The following is a 21629-nucleotide window of genomic DNA, read 5'->3' as shown; positions in this document are numbered from 1 at the left end:
GCTCACAGAAAATAAAGAGAGACAGAAAATCTCACTCTCTGTCACAGAGAGAACCACTTCTAGTAGGATCAGGAAGATAATGATATCATTGCTATTGTCAGATTTTTTATGGCAATGCCTTTTGGCAGATGGGTTGAGAGAGGCAAGTGAAATTCAGTTCCACATTTTTTTCCTAAGCCTCCTCTTAATAATCAATAAGAGGAAAAGAAGTCCTGCATTTCCCCTGAGCCACTTAAGGAAGAATTTAGGTTGGTCTTTCTGCTCAAGGTGACAGTGGAAGTCATGCTATAATAATCTAAAATATTATATGCCACGGGAAGAACAATTTTGATTTAGCTCTTTTTGCCTCATTTTTACCTCTCTACCAACTGTTTCAACACTGCTATATTCAATCCCAAAATAAATAATGTAATCTTGCTGTTACAACCTAGGAATCTTCAGGTTTTGTTAGGACACTGATAAAAACTTTACTTCCTTGACATGTTACCTTTTTCACTGCTCGCTGTTCTGGGGTACTCGACTTCTCCTTTGCTGTCAATGGCTTGTATTACAAAACAAAAGCAAATAAATGAATGCCCTTTCTTTTGTGGGTCTTCTCAGATATTTTTTTTCTGAATAAAAATATGCCTAGAATTATATCAGCAAACAGAAAGGACTGAGTAGGACATGATATGGATTTCCCTGTTATTCAGTGTTTAGAGCCTTCTCTTTTCTAGTATGACAGCAACAATATGACTTACCAGTCTAGGAGAACCAGGTGTAATGTCTACTTGTAATGTCTATGTGCTTCAAAGACAGCTAGAGACCCAATGTTCAGCTAGGAACTTTAGGAGTTCCTATAAAGTCCATATAGTCCAGACCACTCCACAACTATATTTCTTTTAAATATGGAAGTATAGCATTATTTGGGGGATGAGGGCACGTGTGTGTGAAAAGACAGCTGAGGACTTGATCAAAACTGTTAAGAGTTTTACCCAAAAGGAAAACATTACTGACAAAAGATACCAGCTTTGCTCAAATTACCCACAGGACTGAAAATATTAACAAAGGCTAAAGTGTTTGTCTGAAGATCATTATAGTTCTGATACATTATGGCTGGATAGTGGGTTTAAACTGTATGTTGTTATTATAATGGCACTCTAGTAAACAGCATTGAAAAGTGCTGAAACTGGACAGCAAATTTTGATTTGTACTGCATAATTAAAACTCCTAATACAATTTTTATATCAAAAAGCTGTGAAATAGAAGTTAGTATAGACAAAAAGTCCTTTTTATATGAAGATCAATATTTCAAATGCTCAAAATAATTTTCTTTCAAATATTATCTAATTCAGACAATATGCATTCTGAAATCACAGCTTAGCAGCTTACAGTATGTGAAGCTTCTCAGTAAGAAAGAAAAGAATCTCAAATGGAAAACTTGTTTCATCAGTGATGATGTATTAATACATGATTATTTACAAGGGCTCTGAGAAATAGTCCTTTCATAGAAGAAATTCCCACTGCATTCAGCAGACGTTTAGCCAGGATAATGACCATTAAAATGCAGTCTTACTGATTTACTATTGGAATTCATATTTTTTAAAAATTCCTTAAGGATATTTCAGATAACGTATTTGTATCTGAAATGTAAATATCACCTTTTCTAACATTTTAAAATATAATTATTAGATAATACCATGATTTTCCATACTGCAAAGAACTACGAGAAGACTATGAGACTGTTACCCTGTCACAAATGAATCCTCTATTTTCTTAGCGTGGGCCCTGCACATGAGTGGAAGCACTCTCAAGAGCAGATCAATAGGCAGTAAAGCTGAAGAAATAAAAGAGAAGACACTCTATATGCAACAGGAGAATAAGGTTTAAAAAGTTGGAAATCATTAGGTTTAACTGAAGTTAAAGTTTGATTTTGTTGCAAGCACAAAATTACCTGGTCGCAGTCTTGATCCCAGACCTTCAATATAATCTCTATTATTTAACAAAACAAAAAAAAAAGTTGTTTTAATTGTGTTTGGCATCAGTGACTGTAGAGCAAATATCAGTATTCCCTGATTCCTTCTCAAGTTTCCTCTAAAGGAAATCTGTCCAAATTCACTAGTTTTTAACTGTACATTTGTAAGTCACATAAAGCATAAAGGCTGGCTTACTCCACGTGTCCAAAATAGCATGACTTCTACTAAATAAAAGTTATACTCCATTCCTTTCCCTCCTCAGTTTTTAGCCTGGAAAGTACAAAAACAGTAGACAGGATAATCCACTAGATTACGTATTATTTTGCATTTGTACAGCATGTGCTGGTTTAGGCTGGGATAGAGTTAATTTTCTTTATAGTAGCTAGTATGGGGCTATGTTTTGGATTTATGCTGAAAACAGTGTTGATGATAACACAGAGATGTTTTCATTACTGCTGAGTAGTGCTTACACAGAGTCAAGGCCTCTTCTGCTTCTCACACCACCCCACCAGTGAGTAGGCTGGGGGTGCACAAGAAGCTGGGAGGGGACACAGCTGGGACAGCTGACCCCAACTGACCAAAGGGGTATTCCATACCATATGACATCATACTCAGCATATAAAGTTCGGGGAAGAAGAATGAAGGGGGGGACGTTCAGAGTGATGGCATTTGTCTTCCCAAATAACCATTACACATGATGGAGCCCTGCTTTCCTGGAGATGGCTGAACACCTGCCTGCCAATGGGAAGTACTGAATGAATTCCTTGTTTTGCTTTGCTTGCATGCATGGCTTTTGCTTTACTTATTAGACTGCCTTTATCTCAACCCCTGAGTTTTCCCATTTTTACTCTTCTGATTCTCTCCCCCCTCCCACCAGAGGGGAGCGAGCAAGCGGCTGTGTGGTGCTTAGTTGCCGGCTAGGGTTAAAATACAACAAAGGACATTTCAGTTAACCCATTTTATGGATGGAAAGCATAAAGAATAAAGTAATTATTGTCTAGTGGATAATACAGGAATAATAATGCATACAGTACTAGTAAAGGGGGAGAGGGGGGAATATTACATCACCAGGACAGCAATACCTCAATGTCTGAAATACAGGTCCAGATGCTTCAGTGCTAGCTTCTGCTCTATACTCAACACAAACACTGTCCCAGCCTGCAGATTGCACTAGCTGAGATAAGCAACAACAAATAGATACAGACAGGGAACTGAAAGAACCAATATGATGTCCTGATGGATGGCAGCCTCAACAGCATGGCAAGAATTTATATATAGTTTTCAGGCTGTAGGGAAAATTACCGTTGCAAGAAGTAGTTATGAAGAAAGATAAGGAGATAGTTTTTCTAATGTTTATATGAGGGGCAGAGATAAAAGAAAAAACAAATGTGCTTGCTTCAATGCTCAAGCATTAGGAGGCTGCCATTACTGACTGCAGCAGGACTGAAACTGGAAAGCTAGTGAGTGATAAGTGACAGACTGGATGGTGATATGCAAAGAACAACTCTGAAAGCAAAGCAAGTATTGTGTTTGAAGTGATAGGAAAAGCACAACCAGTAAAAGGATACACACAGAAGATGGCAAGGTTGAAGGTAGGGCTGTAGAATTGAAGGCAGGACTGTAGAAATGTTCCTCGCAGCAGTGTTCTGAATGGGCATTTGAGTGACTAGAAAGCACATATCAAAACCAGGAAAGATGTTGCTTGCATGATAGCTTTATGAACCCAAGCAAGAGTTTTAGCAGTGTATATTCATAGGAAAGGTTATATCTTAGAGGTGCCAGGCAGAACAGTGAGACATATTCTGAATGCAAGAACTTCGAGAGACGTGGAAGTTGAAGCAGATGCTCAGATGTCAAAGTATTGGTGAGGATAGATGTTATTTTTGAGAATGATCAAAACCCAAGCTAATGGGTAGGACTTCAGGTACAGGCAATTATGACATTCTTTTTAGTTATGTAGCACTCAACTGTATGGCCACATGGCCATGAAGAGATCTTACAGAGATGAGCAAAAATTTAGCATAGACAGAAGGAACTACATCTGGTGTATACAGCTAAATTCATGATTTGCAGCATGACTTCGCAGGTAGATGAATAAGTAGACACATTTGTACATGCAAAGACAAGATGCAGAAGAAAAGACAAGAGAATCAGTGATAAAGCCACATGTAACATCCAGAGGAAATTAGATGAACAGATAAACTAGTATCCTTCTGAATGGTCCTTAAGAGTACTTTCAAAAGATAGGGGGAGAATTAGAAAAAGATAGAGTCAGAAGAGTCAGAAAAACATGATTTTAAGACGACAAAGATAGCACCAATATTAAATAGCAGATCAAGAAAATAAAGGAACTATGACTTAGAAGAGGTCATTTAACAGCTTAGTAAGAGTTGCTACAGTAATATTGCTGAAGTAAGGCTGGATCAAACAGGGTCTCTGGAGAAAGAGGGGAGAGGAATCAATGCTGTTTTTATAAATACTTACCTAGTTAAGTTAAAGGTAAGAGAAAAAAATTGTTCAGGAAGCAGATGGAGCCAAGAGTGATTTTGGGTTGGTTTTTGGTTTTTTTGTTTTTCAGATGTGAAAGAAAAGCAGAAATGAAGAAACAAAGAACAGAGTCTATGAATAAGAGTGGTGCCAAGGAGATCACAAAAAATAATGGTTGGTCAAGGATGTGTTTGATGCATTTCTGAATAAATAACAGAAGAAAAAGGAAAGACCTTTAGAAGGAGAATGGGGATGGCGATGCCATATTCTGTTTTGGTTTGTTTCCTTTTTGAAAGAAATGAGAAGGACTCCAGAATTCCAAAACCAAGTATCTACGTTTATATCAAAGGTTTAGGGGGGTTCAAAGGGACAAGATATTACTCTACACTATCAAATGCACAAACACATTTTTCTATAGAAAAACAGCCACTTAAAAATGCAAAATCAGAGTTTGGCCAACCAACTAATGTCAGTTTAAGCTGATGTAGCAAAGTCCACTTTTAAAACTATTTATCAGTTTAATGCCAGTCTTCAAATTACTCATGTAAAGCTTCTGTGTGCAAACACTCTCAAACAATATCCTCGAGCAGACTAAGTGTCATAGGCTGAGATAAAATGAAGTTGTAATGATAAGCAAGGAAATGTTTCATGAAGGCAATTGCACAGCTGTTCCACTGTGAAATGACAGACTGGAATTGATCATAACAATGACCAATTATATAATCTATATCAAAATCATAAATCATACCTACCTAATCTGGGGTTGTCTTTCAGAAGCACTAAAACTTCGTTTAATTATACCTGAAACAAATGCATAAATATTATCTCTGCATTAAAAAGAATACATACATGCTAACATTTTCTATTTCCCAGACATGGTGTCAAAATAAATTTTAAAAAGCAGTGTTAAACAAACTCCAAACTCTCATTTGACTATGGAGTTGCTGTTTGATGTATCAAAGATTTGCTTGCATCATAACTAAAATCTCAGCCCTGCACAGTATTTTAATAAATACTTTCAGAATTTCACAGAAACTAATAACATATGCTGACTAGATGTCCACAGAAGATGTATCTGGATTTGCACTAAATAACTACCTCAGTTACTGCTACCACTGTAGCCACAACATTGTCTCTAGTCTGGATAAAAAGCTAGAACATCTGCCCACTCTCTCAGAGGACCTTTGATGGGTTGTCTAGACCTTGTTCTACCAGAGTTGTATTGCCACCGTTCTATTAGCTAACTATTCAAACTACTACATATGCAATACCTTACTTCTTAAATAATCCCACTGATTTTAAGACCTTGAAGACAGGGGTATGACCAGTTATTGGTCAAACATATAAGCAGCAATAAAACTGAACCCAAACATTTATGTCATTTATTGCATAGTGCCAAAAAATGTGAAGAAGGAGGGGTAATGTATGATGACACATTTATTATTTATGCGCTTGGAAAGGATTGCCTTAAACCAAGTATTTGTCTTAAGCATTTGTCTTAAAACATACCTGTAAAACCATTCCTTTGATAGTAATTTCGACATATGAGACCACTCTCTCCTACAAATGATATCTCACTTTGAATAAGGAATAAGTGTATGTTTACATCAAAAGATATTTCAGCTAACTGAAGGTCTGAGTAGTAAGATTAGGAAATTCTACAAGAATTTTCCTGTACAATTAATGCATTTTAATATAATACCCCGCATCTTTGTCTACATGAGATGTTTTTCCACACTAGTAACATCACAAGCATTATCATAAAACAAGAACAGAGGCATCTAATCACTCAAACAGTAGCTACGGAAAAAAAAAGTTTATGCCAAACTTACACTAGTTTTCCCATTGTTGGTCTTGTTACAGCAGTTATACTAGTTCTAGAGCAACAGTAGAGGACTTTCAGAGAGCAAACATTTCTGAGAGTCTTAAATCTTTTCTTTGTGTTCAAACATACTTTCTGTTGTGCTATGAAATATAGCGCCTCTATTTTTCCTACTTTTCTGAGATCTTCTGAATTTAAAAAAAAAAAAATCCTGAAGGAGGTTGACATCTGTCACACAGAATTCACTTTAAAAAAAAAAAAAAAGAAATTATATATTTTTAGGCCAAATCTGTCTCCCTAAAAAGAAGACACAGACAGAACAAAAGAAGAAAGAAACAGTATTTTATTCCTTTCTAATGCTTTGCTTAGCAAAACAGATATTAAAACTCTGTAGTAGTTAGCCCAAAAGAAGGTTTGATAAGAACAGTTGATTTACGTAATCGCAAATAAACTAGGCCCTTACAGAAGCAAAGATACTCCAATTAACTTTAACACTGAGACAGGAAAATAGATAGGAAAATACAGTGTCCACTGTCTAGAAAGTAAAGAAGGCCTTTGGAAATGAAAAAATATGATTGTGCCTATTCGAGGAACAGATATTTTACCCGCTTAGGATGCAAACACGATAATACAAATACAAAAGTAGAAGCTCTGACTGAACCTGAATCATGTTGCTTGGAGTAAGGATTTTGAGTGACAACCTCAGACACTCTGTTATAAGAAAGACTATTACATATTATGGGAATATATGCGAGAAGAGCTGTAACAGAAACTACTTAGCTAGAAAGCTAAGTTTGAACACAGCTGTTTGCTAGAATTTTAAAAACAGCTCCCCTTTCCCAGTATTCATATACAAATTGGATTTGAAATACTATACCTTTTGGTTGTTTCAAATAAATGGTCTCTCTATCAGTAAAGGGCTTATATCCAAATTTTCTTGATCAGTTTGATGACTCACTACATTTGACTTGCTAATCTGCCAGCTTATGAGTGTATTTACAAGTGCATGATATTTCACACCAAAGCGTCTGTCTCACCACTCACTGTACATGGCAGAGATACAATATTTTCTGATTCATGTACTAAAGTTAGGAAAATACTCATTAATGCTAAAAAAAAAAACACCACAAACAACAACAAAAAAAAACCAAACAAAAAACCCACAAACACTAACCAGAAATCATGATACAGAATCATAGAATGTCTTGAGTTGGAAGGGACCCACAAGGATCATCGAGTCCAACTCCTCTCCCTGCATAGGACAACCCCAAAATTCACACCATATGTCTGAGGGCGTTGTCCAAATGCTTCCTGAATATTGTCAGGCTTGGTACCATGACTACCTCCTGGGGGAGCCTGTTCCAGTGCTCCACCACCCTCTGGGTGAAGAACCTTTTCCTAATGTCCAATCTAAACCTCCCCTGGCATAGATTCCTGCCATTCCCTCAGGTCCTATCATTGGTCACCAGAGAGATCAGCGCCTGCCCCTCCTCCTTCCCTTGTGAGGAAGCTGTAGACCGCGATGAGGTCTCCCCTCACTCTCCTCTTCTCCAGGCTGAACAGACCAAATGACTTCAGCCGCTCCTCATACGGCTTCCCCTCTAAACCCTTCACCATCTTCATGGCTCTCCTCTGGACACTCTCTGGTAGCTTCGTGTCCTTTTTGTACTGTGGCACCCAAAACTGCACACAGCACTCAAGATGAGGCCGCACCAGTGCAGAGTAGAGCAGAACAATCACCTCCCTCGACCAGCTAGCAATACAGTGCTTGATGCACCCCAGGACACTGTTGGCTCTCCTGGCTGCCAGGGCACACTGTTGGCTCATGTTCAACTTGTCATTGACCAGAACCCCCAGATCCCTCTCCGCGGGGCTGCTCTCCAGCCTCTCGTTCCCCAGTCTGTATGCACATCCAGGGTTGCCATGTCCCAGGTGCAAAATCCAGCACTTGCCCTTGTTAAACTTCATACGGTTGGTGATTGCCCAGCTCTCTAATTTGTCCACATCTCTCTGCAGGGCTTCTCTGCCCTTGAGAGTGTCAACAGCTCCTCCCAGTTTTGTGTCATCAGCAAACTTTGATAACAAACCTTCCAAGTCCTGCATCCAAGTCATTTATGAAGATATTGAAGAGCACTGGCCCCAAGATGGGTCCCTGCGGAACCCAGCTAGTGACTGGTTGCCAGCCCGATGTAACCCCATTTACTATAACCCTTTGAGCCTGATCCGTCAGCCAATTGCTCACCCATTGCATTATGTGTTTATCCAGCTGTGTGCTGGACATTTTGTCCAGGAGGATACTGTGAGAGACAGTATCACAAGCTTTACTGAAATCCAAAAAGGTTACATTGACTAGCTTCCCTTGGTCAGCTAGGCAGGTAACCTTGTCATAGAAAGAAATCAAGTTTGTCAAGCAGGACTTTCCCCTCGTGAACCCATGCTGTCTGGGACCAATGACTGCGTTGTCTTTCAGGTGTTTTTCAGTAACTCCCAGAATAATATTCTCCACAATTTTGCCAGGCACAGAGGTGAGACTGACAGGCCTGTAGTTACCAGGGTCATCCCTGTTGCCCTTCTTGAAGATTGGGATAATGTTTTCCAGGTTCAAGTCAACTGGGACCTCCCCAGATTCCTAAGAGCATTGAAAAATCATTGAGAGAGGTCTCGCTATGACTTCAACCAGCTCTTTAAGTACCCTTGGACGAATCCCATTGGGCCCCATTGACTTATAGGGATCCAGCTAGAGCAGCAAATCCCACACAAGTTCGGGGTTGGTTGGGAGTTGGTTGTTCTCGCAGTCATGGTTCTCTAGCCCAGAGCCCATCATCAGTGTTGAAGACCGAGGCGAAGAAGTTATTAAACATCTCTGCTTTGTCTATGTCCCTGTTTGTGACGTGACCATGCTTGTCAAGTAATGGGCCAATGTTATTTCTTGCCTGCCTTTTGCTATTAACATATTTTAAAAAGCCCTTTTTATTGTCCTTCACAGTACTGGCCAGCTTCAGCTCTAATTGAGCTTTGGCCACGTGTATTTCCTCCCTACAGTGGCGAACAGCCACTCTGTAGTCCTCCCATGTCACCTGACCTTGCTTCCACTGGCTATAAATTTTCTTTTTTCATCTTAGTTCTAGAATAAGATCCCTACTCAGCCAAGCCAGGCTTCTACCTTGCCTGGTTGACTTCTGACATTTTGGAATTGCCTGCTCCTGTGCTCTTAGGAGGTGGTACTTAAAAAGTGACCAGCACTGATGGACGCCAGCACCTTCAAAAGCTTTTTCCCAGGGGACCTTACTAAGTAGTTCCCTGAGCAGCCTGAAGTCAGCTCTCCTCATATCCAGAGTTGAGGTCTTGCTGGCAATGTTCCTCCTGTTACCATCCATAGATTTTAAACCTGACCGCTTTGTGGTCACTGTGGCCAAGGCAGCCACCAATCTCCACTTCACCCATGAGACCCTCTCTGTTAGTAAGCAGGAAGTCGAGGAAGGCACCTTTCCTGGTCGGCTCTCTTAGTACTTGTATCAAGAAGGTATCATCCAGATGCTTTAAGAATCTTCTGGACCTGCTTGTACCAGCTGTGTGGTATTCCCAGTTGACATATGGCAAGTTGAAGTCCCCCATAAGGACAAGGGCAGATGATTTGGAAGCATCCCTTAGTTCCTTAAAGGATAACTCATCTGTGTTGTCATCCTGGCTGGGTGGCCTATAGTAGACTCCCACAACAACATCCGCTTTATTTGCCTGTCCCTTAATCCTTACCCAGAGGCTCCCAACTGTGCCATCGCTAACTGCTAGCTCCATGCATTCCAGCCCCTCCACTACATACAATGCCACCCCCCCCTCCACCTCGCCTGCCCTGCCTATCTCTCCTGAAGAGCTTGTAACCATCCATCATGGCACACCAGTCACAGGACTCATCCCACCAGGTTTCGCTTATGCCTATGACATCACATCTCTGGGACTGGGCCAAGGCATCTAGCTCCTCTTGCTTGTTCCTCAGGCTGCGTGCATTTGCGTAAAAACACTTCAAATGCAGTTCATTGTGCTCGTTGCCTCATGGAGCAGCCTGAGGAATTGCGCTAGCACGCAGCTCCTCAAACTTTGGCGTGCCATGCTGTTGCTCATCGCTGACTAGCCAGGTATTGTCCCTTTCCCCCTTCCAATCTAGTTTAAAGCTCTTGCAATCAGCCCTGCTAGCTCCTGGGCAAAAACCCTTTTCCTCTTCTGAGGAAGGTGCATCCCATCAGATGTCAGTACACCTGGGGATGAATAGACCATCCCATAATTGAAAAACCCAAAGTTCTGCCGATGACACCAGCATCAGAGCCACGTATTGATTATCTGGGTCTGCCTGTTCATTCAATGTTATTCCCTGCTACCTGAAGGATTGAAGAGAACACCACCTGAACACCTGATCCTTCAACTAACCGCCCCAAGGCTCTGAAGTCCCTTTTGATTGACTTAGGATTTTTCTTTGTTATCTCTTTCCTGCCGACACGAAGAACTGATAGCAGGTAGTAGTCTGAGGACCTTACCAGACTGGGGAGTTTTCTAGTAACATCTCTTATCCTTGCCCTGGGGAGGCAGCAGACTTCCCTGTGGGTTGGGTCCGGTCAGCATGTGGGACCCTCCGTTCCCCTCAGAAGGGAGTCACCTATGACAACTACTTTTCTTTCTTTCTTGACATGGGTGGTTGTGATGCGGGGGGGAGGCTGCCTAGACGACCCCTCCATACCAGAAGGACCTGTGTCCGCACCATCGCTTGTCTGCCCATCTGATTCCAGGGCCTCATACCTGTTGTGTATGGGCACCCGGGAAGGTGAGGCAGGCTGAGAGCGGATTCGCCTGCTGCCCCGAGCAGTAACCTGCTTCCATTCTTGCCCGTCACCTGGGTCTCCTCCTTCTGCCTGGTGGTGAGAGAGTAGGGGGTCCCTTGCCTCTTGTGCTGCGGTAGGCTGTTGCACCTGTCTCAGGGATGGTAGAGTACAATTCCACCTGTCAATCTCCTTCTCTGACTCCCTGATACTCCTCAGCCTGGACACCTCCTCTCGAAGCTCCGTCACCAGGGTGAGCGGCTCCTTTACTTGGGCACATCTCCCGCAGGTGAGCTCACCGCTGCTGTCAGACACTGACCTGAAACTCGGGCACTCCCTGCAACCCAGGACCAGGATGGCTGCGTGCTCCCTCGAAGGCCCTGTTTGGGTGGCCGTGTCAGCTGGAGGGGCTGCGAGGGACCCTGAGAGCGCAGCTTTCTGCCGGGTGGATACCATGGCTCCTGCTGTTCTTAGCTCCTTGTAAGTGGGCTGCAGCCTCCGTTTGAAGCGGCAGGGCCCTGCCTGCTCGCCCTCCCTGTGCGAACCGCCGCGCCGCCCTTTAAATCTCCCGCGGTTGCTGCTGGCAACGCCTCCGTGGCTCGCGAGGTCTCCCTGCGGGTCCGCGGGCGGCGGGGGCCCCCCCTTCCCCCTCAGCGGCCGCGGGTCTCGCCGTTGCCGCCGCTGCGCCCCTCGCCGGCTGACAGGACGTCAGAAAACAACAGCCGACACCCTTCAGCGCCATTCTTATTGCTTATTATTATGTTAGAGACCCGCTGAGCAACTACAACCGAGAGGAGTCTCTTTATGAAAATCCATTGAACTCATTTCTTCGATAACTAAGCACGAGGAGACTCAGACATCTAAAAATCGCTGTAACAAACACATTCAGGCGTGTATACACACACCCATGAAGACCAATGACTTCAGTTATAATCCGTAGTCACTTCTGTAGGAGTTAAGCTAATCATACAACCTCAGACAGGGAGTAAGAAACAACGCAGGGAAGTTAACGAAGGTAAGCCACGCAGCACAGGGTGCGTAGTTCAGCCCCGGGTGTTACCTGGGCCGTATTCCTTTGACCACGGTTACTGCTTTGACGTGGGTGGGAAGAGCAAGGCAATGTGTTTTGTTCAAGGTGATCTCAAGGAAAATGAAATATAAACCCTCTCTCTCTCTCCCATTTTGTGCCTACCCTTGTTGGAGCGTGAAAGAGACGCAAAAGCCAAAGCTTTAGGTTCCCATCAGCCTCCCTGTTCTGAAGATGTAGATATCAAATGAGGCATCAAGCATTTTTCTGACTGCTACTTTGGTCTTTAATAGCTGATCTAATTAAAGCAACTCCTAAGGCTTTAACTTCATCACATGCATTGACATCGGTGCAAATCATACAAATACATTCTAATGTGCAGTTTAGTGTTTTTCTCTTGCAGGCACCTAACCATGTAATTTCAAGAAAAAAGCTTATAACATGATATGAGTTCAGAAAAACCTGGGAAGACAGTAACTTTTGCTTTGGCTTTCATTTTCACTTCACTGGTATCTAAAAAAACCCTCTGGAAACCCTTTCAAGTTTGATCGGACGGATAGGAAAATTGAATCAAGATTTCATATTAGGAGAAAACTTCAATCCGTCTCCTTGAATGAAATGGAAGCAATGGAAGTGTTTTTTTGAATGACGGCTTAATGATCTTTTCGGGAGAAAGGTCAAATTACCTTTATTTATAGAAAATACTCTTAGTAAGCTGCCCTTTAAATCACTGTACACCAGAATGGACAGTCCCATCCATGTTAATTAAGCTGTTTTGCAGAGCAACCAGAATTAAGTTTTTTGCTCATTAGCAGTGACTACATGTACAGCAACAGAAGTTGCCATAAACATACTTGAAGCTTAACTCAAGCATCATACAGGAAAACCAGGTCTTGGCAGATCTTGTTCTAGCTGATGTCTTCAACAAAGTCCCAGTACACTGAAGTCTCAAGAGAAATCTGAATCTTAGGCAAAGTCAAGTTGGGAAAAACAAGCCTAAAACCACTGTAAGATCTCCAAAATTCTTCACAGACAGCCCATTGTGCAAATTATGGGTTTCTTGACGCAATGATAATTTTCAACAGATTTCCTGAGCTTTCCTCTCACAAGCTAAAGAACCACAGATGTGAGATGGGGCAGATGTGAGATCTTACCCCTAAGATTTACCAAACTATCTAAATGTCTTATGTAAGGAAGAAATATCATCTCAAATCATCAAATCCACCACAGAATACAACTGGTCTGAATTAAAAAAAAAAAAAAAAAAAAAGCTCTGCTATCACGGAATTTGCAAGATATAAGGTAGCTGACTGCAATTAAGCCCAAATTTTGAATGAAACTACTAGCTCCAGACAGCAAGTGACATTACTGAACGGGTATTTATTTCCTATTGTGTTTGTTGTTATCCTCAAAAAAAATTAAATCTGGAGCTAAGTGATGACCTAAACTTGGAGCCCAATCATTTGCTACATACAACATGCGGAGTTCCTATTTTGAGAGTATCCTAGTTCTAGAAATCCCCAGTTATTCAACTGGATACTTTCGACTGCTTTGAGCATTACCTGCACAAGACTCAAGTCCTGGCACTGTGTAAACAAGTCATTTTTCTAAAAGCTCAAAGAAAAATATAGGAGACCCTTCCAGAGTTACATCAATATTCTTCTGGCAGATCTGTGGTCTCTTCATTACACGGTAACTTTGAATACTATTGCATTGCAGAAATTCTGGCAAGAAAGAGTCCTGAATTTCAACGTCTTTGCTTATTGGTCAAAAGTTAGATAAGTTCAGACATTCCTCCAAATACTGGAAATATATATTAAATTATGAGGTAACAGAAAAACTCCTAAGCAAGATACAGCAGAACAACAGGACTGTGCATTGAGACTTCTTAGCCTCATGAAAAGCTAGTAGCTAAGCAATTCTGGAAGGGACCTATTGTATGCTTACCTTTTTATTGTGAGGAAGGTCAGAGGGCAAGTACATAAAATCTTAGGGACTAGGGTTTTCTAATAGCATATCTACTAGTCTTTCAATGTACTTAGGACATTGTCCTGATTGCAGTGTAAATGAACATGACTCAAGGAAACAAAAAGATTTTCCAAAAAGTGTTCCCAGATAGAGAGTAAAATTTTAAACGCTCTCTCACCCAACTGACATACTAGCTCTACTGGACTGCAAGGCACTAAGAGATACCACGTATTTTCCTGCTATTTGGTATACCAGCAGAAATACAGGTACAGTTACACTGTAAATCAAAACCAAGTAAAAACCCCTTAAATATGACTAAGCTAAGGTAAAGTTGGGAACCTTCTTGATTTTAAAATAAGAAAAATAATGCAACTAATAGGCTGTAATCATCCCATCACTCTTTGTTGCTTTTTGACTCAATATGTCCCTCTCCTCTGTCAATCCTTATCATTTCAAATTATAAGGACTTCAGGGAAAAAAAAAAAAAAAAATCACATCTCCTACTACTGCCTCTATGCTTCTGAAATGTGCAGAATCTCGCTCCTGTAGGATTAATCATTTCAAGTAGCAGGAACAACTATTCCAGAATCTACATACCCTGCATTTGGCAATCTTAGGAGTTGTTAAAGGATCTGGTCTTGTAGAACTACATTGTCTAGACTAAGAACAATAATCCTTTTCTTAAAGCATAATTCAAAAGCACAGGGTATGTAAAATTACTGAAAATATTATGACAATTAGTGGACTATAAAAAAAGCTAACCACTATTACACTGTCACTCACATGCATACCAGCCTCTGTGCCACTAAACAACTCAGTATATCACAACTTCTTACAAAATACCACCCCAGTTTTAAAATAGAGCAATATTTTTCTAAATTTGCAGATCATGTTTTCTCTGAAAGCGATGTGATGGCAGCATGATTAGACAAACCCTTTCAAGACCCTGATCAAGACACCCGTAATTGAAACACATTTTCATGTTAGCAGTTTCCAAGTTAGCTAGAAGAAAGTTGGTCATTTTCCCCTGTAATGCTGACATGCCTGACAAAACCATGGCTGATAATACATACACTGTTAGCCATTTATTAACAATGAATGGAGCATAACCCAAGCAATACCCAAGTATCCTGAATTTATAATACTTTTCTCAAAAGCTATCTTTTCTTTTTCCCTGAAAAGAAGAAAAATTTGCCAGCATTAATTACAACTGATCTACAACACTAACTTCAACATTACATAGAAACTACAGGTGATCTAAAAATGTATGACTGCAGAATTATTTTTCTGAAAAAGCAATCCTAAAGTATCTATATACCAATTAAACTCTATGCTGGGAGGAAAATGGGCAATGACTTCTAGAAATGCTGATTAAAGTTACTGGGACTAATAAGAAATGAGTGGATCTTTCCAGTTAAAATATTTCATTAAATCAGTGGAAATCTGGCACAAAAATATTTAAATAATAGAAAAAGTTGATGTTTGTTAATGTCCAAATCTTAACAAAGAAAAACTAACAACAAGGAAATCATTACCAGTAACACTTTGGGTGTGGCAAGTTACAAACTACACAAAGATTTCAGATGTCTCTGTACAGTGCTGAGCTAGCCCACAAAGAAGTCAATTTCTGGGAGATGCACAATGTATTATTCTTCAGTATAAACACCAAAATAGAACATTGCCTCCACAGGCTGCTTTTCCTCAAGACATTCCTTCTATGCAGCCCCCTCCCACAGTCAGACTAGGCTTCCCTGTACCCTGTAGCTTCTCTTGTTACTCACTTAGCACAAAAAAGTAACAAAGAAAAAGGGGGGGGTTGGCCTTTTTTTTTTTTTATTTTATTTTTTTTAAAGAAAACCTTAATAATAAACTCAGGGCTGGCTAGCCACAGGTCCTCAAGCCTTTAGAATGGCAGGCTATCCAGTTACAATTAGCAAATCATATTAATGGGTTTTAAGTAGAATTATCACATCACGTATTTACCCTGCACTAATGGCTAGACATTTCACTTAAAAGCAGTCACATTTCTTCAGTACCTGGGCCAAAACGTAAAGAAAACCCAAGTAGCACTACAAACAGATAAAGTAATGTTATTCTACATTTTTTGAAGCCTGGGACCCTGAAACAATAAAATTTGTTAATCTTCAGACAACTACATTTCTTTCACCTTTTAAAAGGACAGTCTAAATCACCCACAGATTTTCTGTCGGAACTTCATGGGATGAATGGAAATCTCAAATTTTTCTCAGCTCTAATATCAATCTTTCTCTTCTAGTATAAAATGTTCTTTGATTTTCCTCTAAGCAGAATCCCATCCCATCCCATTTAGCAGATAGATCATGGTAGCTCAGAATTTAGCAGGTAGCTCACAGTGGTTGTAGATGTTTCACATCTCCTTTTTTTTTTTATTTTCATATTTAGAATATAATCCAGAAAACTGTTACTTAAGATAACACCCAACACAGCTGGTGCTTTCCTATTTGATTACCATAAATAACTACAGGCAGAATTAATGCTGTGTTTTGTCACATAATCCCTTCCTAATTCGAATCTAATCATTAAGTATTCCTTCACTTCCATTTAGTCAATTCACCTAAACAGCTAAAGCTTGCATCTTTCGACTTTCTTTTTTACACGCTCTAACGAGGCACTCCATTTATTCATTTGCATAGCATTATTGTTACTGAGACAACACTGTTACCTTCTGTTTCTTATCAACCTAGTTATCTTATGCTTCAAATCTAAAACCACTTTCTTTGTCAAGTTGCCCAGTAATATTCTAGTTTTCATAGGCATTACTTCAAAATATAGGGACAAGACAAAGAAAATGTGATTCAAAATATACTGGAAATGGCTGCCACAGAGGCATAGTTATTTTAATTTGCTTTTGCTTAGGACAAACAACAGATAATGAACTTGCAACAAATCATGAAATACCCTAATGCTTTGGAATAAACAACTACTTTGCTGTTATAAAATAGTGTACACTTCATTCTTAAGTAATCTTACCAATAGCAGACTCTTTCAAATTACTTGAACTGGAGCTGCTTGAGTTGTCCAATACGTCCAGCTCATCATCTAATTCAGAGAACATATCTGCAGAGAAAAATGAATGCAAAGAAGGTTTTAACCCACCTCTGACCAGCATAATAGTACTCCTAATGCTTCTTTTGCTAATAACTACCTTTCTGAGAGTTCTCCAAAGTGCTGTGATCTTCTACCAGGATTTCTTCATATGTTCTTTCCTCATCTTTTCCACATGCAGATTGACAACTTTCAGCTGAGAGGTCAGTATTTTCTGAAAATTCACTTTTGCAGTTGGCTGCTCCACTCCTGCTGCTGTGAAGACTCAACTTCTCATAATTTTTCTGACAACAAAGAACAAAAACGAAATGTTACATATTGTCCTTATCTAGCACTCATTAGAAAACCTGCAAATGGAAGTGTCACTTGTGTATACACGCACACATAAAAATGGACTTTTTGTTCCCACTTAGCTGTTAGTCCAGGACTACATGGTACCCGTTTCAACCCCTGATTCTACATTTAGAGCAAAACTTTTAAACTCTTAATCTAAACAAATTCTTTCTAGCCTTTACATAAAAGGCATCTCTATTCTTGATGAAGGTCTTTTCATAACAAGCACTGAAAGTGAAAAAAATGAAACAAATACCAGACCAGAAAGAACTACTGAACAACACAAAAAAATAAAGTCTAGACAAAGATAGCAGGTTCCCAGATACAAGGAATGGAAGATCTACTCTCTTTCAGCTTAGATAATAAACAGCAGACCAGTCCTGGACAATACAAACCTGCACAATAGTCAAGATGGCAGTAAAATATGAAGTGAACTTGATACAATGTGATGCCAGAGAGAGTCTCCAAGACTGTACTGACCAAATGTAGCAAGGGGTTCTTTAATGAGTACAAAATTCTGCCTCTACTGTTGTCATTGTTTATAGCTTTTCTGGAAAGAACAGAGATCCCTGATCCCTATTATTCCTTCTGTTTTAATGCAACATATTTTGAAAACAGACTGTTTTTATGATCTCTTTATATATTGTTCCAAGTCTTCTCATATTATTTCTGTTGTGTGTAAATAAATTCATGTTTCTTTTTACTCTGTCTTGTCAGAACAAAGTGTGATAAAGGAGAACAGGAGATAAATTATATAAACATATCAGATTAAACAAATGAGTATCTTTAATATTAATTTCAGGAGATAATACGTTCCTAAATATTTATATTCTTACCAAGTGTGTCAAAGACAATTTGGCCTGTATCTAAGACAGTATTCTTCCACAGTCTTTCCCATGAAGTATTTTGACCTTATTGTGACGCAGCAGAATGGGTGCATTCTGAAAACCCTTCCTCCTTCAGAAACCTAACCGCACCCCTGAGCACTGACTATTGTCTCTGCCTGCATAATGGTCTGCTTCAATTATTTCCCCATCTTTTGTTCTATTCCCAAAACTATAACTTAACTTGTAAGAGATGGCTTGTCAAGCTTTTCTTTTTAAATTTGAGCGGAAAAAGATCATTTTATACTTAAGTACTGGACTGAGCTTATGTCCAAGATGCCACAATAGCAGTGACTGCAGTGTAGCACAGCATGGCAACCACTAAGGATGACTCGGCAAGCTCACTTGAAGAGATTAGTCTAGTCATGACATATGAGCACGCTTATTGTACCCTGAACAGTAAGTGCACAATTACTAAAGAGAACCAATTCACCTGTTCTACATCAAAGAAAACAAAGTAAAGGGAGAGAAGGGTCAAACTCCATGGACATTTCAAACTTAAAACTCCTTTCAACATTGCCAAGACTGAACTTCACACTCAAATGACTAATTGTTAACAATAACTGATAAATCAAGTAGAGCAAAGAGGACAAAAAAAAAAAAAAAAAAAGATCAAAGACTGCTGTTACCAACTGATGTCAGATCCAACTGCCACATCAAGAAAGGAAACCGGTTTGAAATGCCTGAACTGAACTCTGTAGACCTCATGATAAAAATAATAATCATACCTGCTACAGAAACTGTTCAGAGATCAGTGAAATGTATCCTAAAGCCTTAAAGCAGTTATATAAACTGTAAAGCTATAACCTGTCTATACATAAAATCTGGTCCATTTACATAATATCTGAACATAGAGAAATACAGTATTTCATTACTAATCTGAGAGTAATATATAAATTTACTGTGATATATTTTGCCGTACCTAGACAATAGCTAATAATTTTCAAAAGTGAGATTATATACTATTGTTTCTCTTTTGAGTAGGATGCTACTAAATCTAAATCAGTTGGGATTTAGAAGGACAAAAGTACACTGACTGGAGGAGGCTGGGATGAGACTTCAGTGCTACTTCTGCTCAGCATTGGAATGGGACCGTAAAAGACCTACATAAGAATATAAGGATATAAAGAACGTAATTTTGTGAGAAGAGCATGGAGGAAAGTATTCTCCAACACCTTGAAACACCCATTTCTATATCCTTGGAGAGACTTCTCTCAGATAGGCCAAAAGACAGATAGTTACGCTTTGAAGAAATCTATCAAACTGGGATATTCAAAATATCACAAACATTGAAACATGAGTTAGATTGATATATATTCACTTGAACTGTGCTCATACCTACACTTTATTCTAGAGTCCAGTATTTTACAAATCTTTCTGGAGGCTTCATCAGTTGATCCAGTTTATTTTCACATTTCCATAATAAACTAGTATCTCAGTTTCCCCATGGGTCCGATTGTTCGCCACCTTAGTTGAAACAAACTCTGCCTTCTACTATAAACAAACACAGTTCAAAAGAATATCGAAGGGGAAAACAGTCCCTGTGCAAAAATGTTCAAATGATAAACCAATTAATTTTTTTTTTCCAGAATTCATCTTTATGACTGAGCAAAGGCATCTCAACACTTGAAATTTGTGTCCCAGCCTCTGTCTACAAGCTGAGACTCTTCATCCATATATCCTGTACACTTGCACCATCTCTCTCTTCACCGGTCACTGTTCACTGTTACCACTGTAAAATTAGATATGCTTTATTTTTGGAGAAGTGAAACTTAAATTGGTCTTTTTGCCTTCCAACAGGAATCTAATCTTTCATAAATTGAAATTAATGCTGTCAAAACAAACAAACAAACTAGGTTTAACTAAAATAAAGATATTGACCATTTGTTTAGCTCTGTTTTGCCATATTGCTGTGCAGAAGAATTAACTTTTCTGTCTTCAAGAAATATAGAGCTCTCTAGTGGCACTTGCAAACAGTGTTTAGTTAATCTTTTATTAGAGACAAGTACTTACAGCATTATACTAGTCAACTGAATTTCTACTTTAAGGAAAAAAAAATAGAACTACTTCCACTATTAAGCTATTTGTAAAAATCTAGAACATAGCAATAAAGTGAGTAACAGCTAACATGAAATTGTCGGGGAAAAAAAAAAAAACCAAACATACTAAACGAACATATTTCTTTCTCTAACAGGGTAGCAGCTCTTGTGCACTGGGAACAAGAAGTCGATGTTATTTATAACGGTTTTAGTAAGGCTTTTGACAATATTTCTCATGACATCTTACAAAAAAGCTAGGGAAGCGTGACCTAGACAAAATCACAATCAGTTTGCTGTACAATTGACCATAAAAATTGTACTCAACTTGGTAACTACTTTGAATGTTTGTTAAACTAAAAATGGGTAGTGAGCACAATTTTTCAGTCTCCCTTCTGACCTTGTTCCAAAACCATTCAATGGTGTCACTGAATTACAATGATAATCTGCATAATGGGATAGATAGACTGCCTCTTAAATGCGCATAGACTGTGATACATTCACCTCATATATCATACTACAGCATATACATCATACACAGAATTGCATCAATGCAAGTGACAAAAGGTTACGAAGAAAGTTTTGACAAACTGGAGAAACTAAAAGAGCTGATGAAATTTAAATAGGGAGAATGCAAAGTTCTATGAGCAGGGAGAAACTACTGTACAAATGCACAGACTGGGGAAAGACTGGTCAGACAGCACCTCTGCAGGAAAAGATATGGGGATTTTGGTGGATCAGAAACAGAGCATGACTCAACGATACCATGCTGTTATGAAAAGTTAAACATCATACTGGGATGTATAAAGAGAATCATCTCCAAGAACTGCGTAATCTTTCTACTTGGCACCAATAGGGTTCTCAGTTGGAGTAATGGAGTCCAATTTTGAATACTACACTTAAAAAAAGTGGAGAGACAGCAAAGGAGAGAAATGAGAATAATCAGAGGTCCACAAAACACAACTTACAAAGTAAGACTGATGGAATTTGATTATTCAGGCCAAAGAAAAAGATTACTGAGGGGAGATATATAAAACAAAACAACTCTTACATATTTCCAATGTGGGAAGGACAAAAAGTAAGCAGCTTAAGCTCCAACAAATACAATTTAGGTTAGACTTTAAGACCATTTAACAGTAATTAAGTGTTCAACTATTGCATCTATCTGTGATCCTGCAGAGAGAAGTAAGGGTTCATACACTATGTAACAGGTTTGAATGTGCTC

At 39.4% G+C, this 21629-nt stretch overlaps 1 protein-coding gene across 2 annotated transcripts in view; it reads right to left on the bottom strand.

Annotated features, from left to right (window-relative positions):
* Positions 1 to 21629, bottom strand: part of NEK10 (NIMA related kinase 10) — a 106615-nt gene that overhangs the window by 11133 nt on the left and 73853 nt on the right. The window contains exons 28-31 of one of the 2 annotated variants that reach the window (XM_087745030.1): positions 17252 to 17435; positions 17077 to 17163; positions 5195 to 5243; positions 1934 to 1971 (exon numbers count right to left, since the gene is read on the bottom strand). In XM_087745030.1, coding sequence (XP_087601156.1) covers positions 1934 to 1971; positions 5195 to 5243; positions 17077 to 17163; positions 17252 to 17435 — 358 coding nt within the window. The remainder of the gene's footprint in view (positions 1 to 1933; positions 1972 to 5194; positions 5244 to 17076; positions 17164 to 17251; positions 17436 to 21629) is intronic. The other variant, XR_015701485.1, reaches the window with a different exon arrangement.

Source organism: Nipponia nippon, unplaced genomic scaffold, assembly GCF_047370975.1.
Source record: "Nipponia nippon isolate SJK-2023a ecotype South Korea unplaced genomic scaffold, ASM4737097v1 scaffold_1, whole genome shotgun sequence".
Classification (NCBI taxonomy): domain Eukaryota; kingdom Metazoa; phylum Chordata; class Aves; order Pelecaniformes; family Threskiornithidae; genus Nipponia; species Nipponia nippon.
Note: the sequence above shows the minus strand (reverse complement) of the source record. Positions and strands in the feature narration are given on the sequence as shown.